The sequence below is a fragment of the Centruroides sculpturatus genome, unplaced genomic scaffold (genome assembly GCF_000671375.1).
Source record: "Centruroides sculpturatus isolate CEXI.00-Female unplaced genomic scaffold, Cexi_2.0 scaffold236, whole genome shotgun sequence".
In the NCBI taxonomy this organism is placed as follows: Eukaryota; Metazoa; Arthropoda; class Arachnida; order Scorpiones; family Buthidae; genus Centruroides; species Centruroides sculpturatus.
This window is the reverse complement of record NW_019384403.1, coordinates 20036-24683: the sequence shown is the minus strand read 5'-3', so window position 1 is coordinate 24683 and position 4648 is coordinate 20036. Positions and strand designations below refer to the sequence as shown.

The 4648-nt window shown below is 28.4% G+C and overlaps 1 protein-coding gene across 1 annotated transcript in view; it reads left to right on the top strand.

The window, feature by feature from the left end:
• Window positions 1-460: 460 nt before the first annotated feature.
• LOC111618716 (glutamate receptor ionotropic, kainate 2-like) overlaps window positions 461-4648 on the top strand; it is an 8976-nt gene continuing 4788 nt past the window's right edge. The window contains exons 1-3 of the mRNA XM_023360285.1: window positions 461-536; window positions 677-826; window positions 893-1171. Of these exons, the coding sequence (XP_023216053.1) occupies window positions 461-536; window positions 677-826; window positions 893-1171 (505 nt within the window). The remainder of the gene's footprint in view (window positions 537-676; window positions 827-892; window positions 1172-4648) is intronic.

Below are 4648 nucleotides of genomic sequence, written 5' to 3'. Positions count from 1 at the left end.
ATAATTTTTCGTAATTTTACATTAACGTAAAAGAAAACAAAAGAAGATTAAACTTTATACTGTGGATTGATAAATTTAATCGTGAATATTTTTTAAAAATTAATATAAAATAACACGACATTGATATATATGCAGAAAAATATTATAATTTCAATGCATACATAAATAATGTATAAGTTATTCGTGATCAACGCATGTAAAAAAACTAAAACCTAAAATAGAAATGAAGTTTATTGAATAACTGTGATATTAATATTAAGAGCGAAATTATGATGAAGAAGCGAACAATAAACAGAAAATTGATTTATAAAGATAAATGTTTCGAGCCTCACGAAACTAGTTCGTCAGTAGCTACACAGTACATCGATGGATCACTATGCACGATTTCTGTAGAAGTTTTATATCGTTAAATCTAGTAGAATCTACACGTGGATTCATTAAGATGTAAAATTAATTAACTATGAGAAGATCTGGATTGGTAATACTAATCTTATTCTGTTCTGCTGTTGGTGATGTGCCAGTTGAAGTTGCTATCGGTAAGATTGTGAGAGATATTAATTAATGATATAGATAATATAGTAGATAGTATTATAATAGTAATCTACTCACTTCAATTTATTCTCTTATAGATTTTCTTTAATATAATTTAAATATCTACTTTTTATTTTCATTTCAGGTGCCATTTTCCCGTCTTCTCTTCCTATATTAGAAGAAACATTTCGGTTAGCTATAAACAATATAAATTCAGATTCGAATTTATTACCCAATACGAAACTCATTCCGATTACGGAGAATGCTTCTACACAATTAGAACTTATTAGAGCCGGTAAATTTAAATTAGATTTATTAAATCATTTTATTAATAACATTTAATGCTGATATTGTTTTTAAGTGTACAATTTAGTGGATCAACGAGTGATATCGATAGTCGGACCTCTAACGTCTTTACATTCGAAAATTGCCCAAACTGTGTGTGGCCAATTGGGAATACCGCAGATAAGTATCTTGGCTACAGACCCGATGTTATCTTTAATTCCGATGTTGAACCAATCGTCGTCTACACTTTTGAAAATGTCACCGCCGGATACCTTTCAGAATCACGCCTTAATACATATATTAAAATATTATAAATGGGATGCTTTTGCTATTTTAACAGAAGATAATGAACCAGGCGAGTTTTTACTCTTGTCTTATATTTAATAATGCTTAATGAACTTAGTATTCTTGTTTTATATTTTAAATAATAATTTAAATTAATTAAAACTTACTTTTAATAATTATAATTGAAAATAAATTAATCTCTATAATAATTATTGTTTTTTTTATTTATTTATTGTAAGTTTAATTCCTACAACACGGGCTGTACGGGTAAAAATATAGAAAGGCCGGAATACTCCAAATATCTAATGAATTATTATTGATTAATTATTATTAATCAATAGTTATTATTGATATTATTATAATGAATAAAATTATTTAATTTTTTATGTTTTATTTTATCTTATTCTGTTGCCTATTTAATTTTGAATTTTTGAATTTCGTATTCCATTAATGGATGATATTCCTTTAATTCAAATTTGGTTCTCAACCTGAAGATGGCCTGTGAATCAGGCTGAAAACGTTTGTTTGAAATAAATTATATTTCTCGGCAAGGATAAGGTGTTAGTTATATGTATAGTGATTTACTGAGTACTTTATGATATTTTTGTATTAATTGTTTAATTAATGGTATTCCTGTCGCACATGATACACGCATAATTATAAAAGTAAAAAAGTTTAATAAAAATTTCTATTACTTGTTATGACATCGTCACAAATCCATGCCTTAATTTTTAATTATATTTTAATTTAAAAAATCAAAATCAAAGTATAATTTTTTTTAATTTAAAAATTATGAGATCACGCAAATGTTTATTGTATTAATACAATACAATAATACATCTTATATGGTCGAGTGATTTATTATTGATGTCAGTTTATCGTTAGGATCAATTCTATAAAAAATTTATCGCTCGATGTGTGATTTTTGTACACTTATTCACATAAAACATATTTAAAATACTGAATATAATATATAAATTTTATTAAATAAATTATTACAAAAGTGCTAAATTTATTTATTTTCGTAATTAATGACATTTTTTCAAAAATAATTTGTAGTTAATTTTCTTTTACAGTGTGTATCTCTTCGTAAAGATATATTTATTATATAATAAATAATTGGTATACAGTGAATTTTTCGATAAATTCATATTTATTTAAAATATTAAACTTTATATTATTCTAAAATAGTTCAGCATTGTTTTAGCTTTTTTTCTGCTCAGCTTTAAAAGAGTTAGAAAGAACATTGCTGGTACACGGGAGTTTTTCGGATTTTCTTCACGTGTCTAACACCTGAAGAGGTATAAGTTTCTCATAGAAAATCCTGCCGGCAGACACTCTCCTTAGCAGAAGAACACTTCAAAAACACCGAATTGCACAAAGGAAATTAACAAAAAATTCAAAAACAATTGAAAACATCTCTGCAAGTTAAAATTGATAATCAATTGTCGTTCATGGTCTAATGTATTTTTATCAAATATAATTTTATGGCAATTGTGCTTTATTTCGAGCTTCGTAACTTCTCGTCGTTCCTTATCAATAAGTGAACTAGAGTTTCAATAGTAACATTATAAATTTGATGTTAGATTTAAAAGCAACAGAGTAAAATGGGTATGCGATTTAAATGTTATATTGAAATATATTAATAAGAATAGTATAAACGTGAGTTACGTGATTGGACACAATGAATTTAGAACGTATATTTATAAAATGCGTGACATTATTTTACGTAAATATAAAAGATAATCTAGAATCCGATCAATAGACAACGGTTCGTAAACAATTGCCTAGAACAGGCAGAGTTCTAGGCAATTGTCATCTGCATATTGATTACAATTGCGTTTCTATTGTTTATAGCAGTGTACTTATACGTTAATTGTTTCAGTTATATGTATTCTACTGTATATCTTTTATAGTTTAAGTTTTTTGTTACTTAAATTTCTTACTGAATATTAAAGTTCTTCAATCCCAGAATCCCAGAATAAAATTCATTCCTAATAAAATTTATATCTAAAGAGGTTTTCAGATAACCAGAGTGAAGTTTTTAGATTATTGATTCTTTCTGTAGAGAAAATAATTGTTGGCTTCACTGCAAAGTCAGCTTTAAGGGATGAGCCATCATTTTTATTTATAATAATGTAATCGCTGGATTTTATAAATGTTCATTTATAATTAAATTGTTTATATTCCTGCGAGAAAATTTGAAGTAAAGTCTATTTCTTTGTGGATAATTATTTATTGTGACAATCTCACTATGCCGGGCTGCAATTTTTCATCATATTTTAATCTTAAAATATGATATAATATGATATGAATAAAACGTAACAGAATATATCATTCTGTAATGCATATTACCATTTTAAACTTAATTTTAGGAATTACAGTATACCAAATATAGTATAATCGCTTGTAGATTTGTCTCGGGTAATGCGAAACCTTAGTTAATGGGGCTGAGATAATCGGGGTTCTACCGTATAAAGTTTTGATTTCATAAAAAGTTTTCCTTTATTTTTAAATACAATATAATATTCTATTTATTAATAACTAAATGGAAATTGTTTGAACTTACAAGAACACATGTAATAATAATAATAATTTACAAGAACTTACAAGAACATAATAATAATAAGTGCAGAGCCCAAACGGTTAGGAGTTGGAAGCTGAAATTTGGTACACAGTTAGGGTATGTCACGAAAACGCACACTAACCCCCGTATTCACCAACACGAGTTAAACAGAGAGTTGACGAACTCGAGTTTAGATGTAACTCGAAGTCAGATTACGAGTTACTCTTCTTTCGTATTCAGATAAAAATTTAACTCTAGAGTTTCGCTACTCTAGAGTTAATATTTTAAAACAATCCTGCGTTCGAGATTAAACAAGTCTTCTTTCGTAAGCAGAGTTTTGATTGGTTGAAAGCAAACACGTATATGAACCAGGGAGGAGACGAATAGAATAGAATAGAAACACGTGTAGAAAATGGCGGAAAGTGAAATGGAAAGCAGTGCACGCCGTAATTTTTCTAATTTTGAAAAGGAAATTCTACTTGAATTAGTCGAAAAATATAAATCGATCATTGAAAACAAGAAAACAAATGCGATTTCTTGCGAAACAGAAGAGAGGCACATAGGAAGAACTAACAAAGGAATTCAATGGTATCCCGGGTGTCACCCTTAGAAAAACCAAACAGTTATTGGACTGTTATAAGAATTTAAAAAAGAAAGCCGTGAAAGAACAGGCACAAAAAAAGCCGAATTATTTAAAACAGGAGGAGGAAACCAATTCGTTCTAATAGGTTTCTTACGCTCTCTTTTGGCAAACGATATCGACATAGAAAGTCGTAATCGTCCAATTGTTCGAGGTCATTTCTTCTTGGAGAAATAATCCGCCGACTTCTTCGTTCCATACGATCTATATAATCTAAATATTTCAGATTTTCTAGCATCTCGGCTTCGTCTTCGTCGAATGTCGCCATTTTTCTCTGAAATAGACCGCTTTGCGCAGGCGTCAAACCTAGAGTTATCGTCTACTCGCCGATTTTCTAGAGT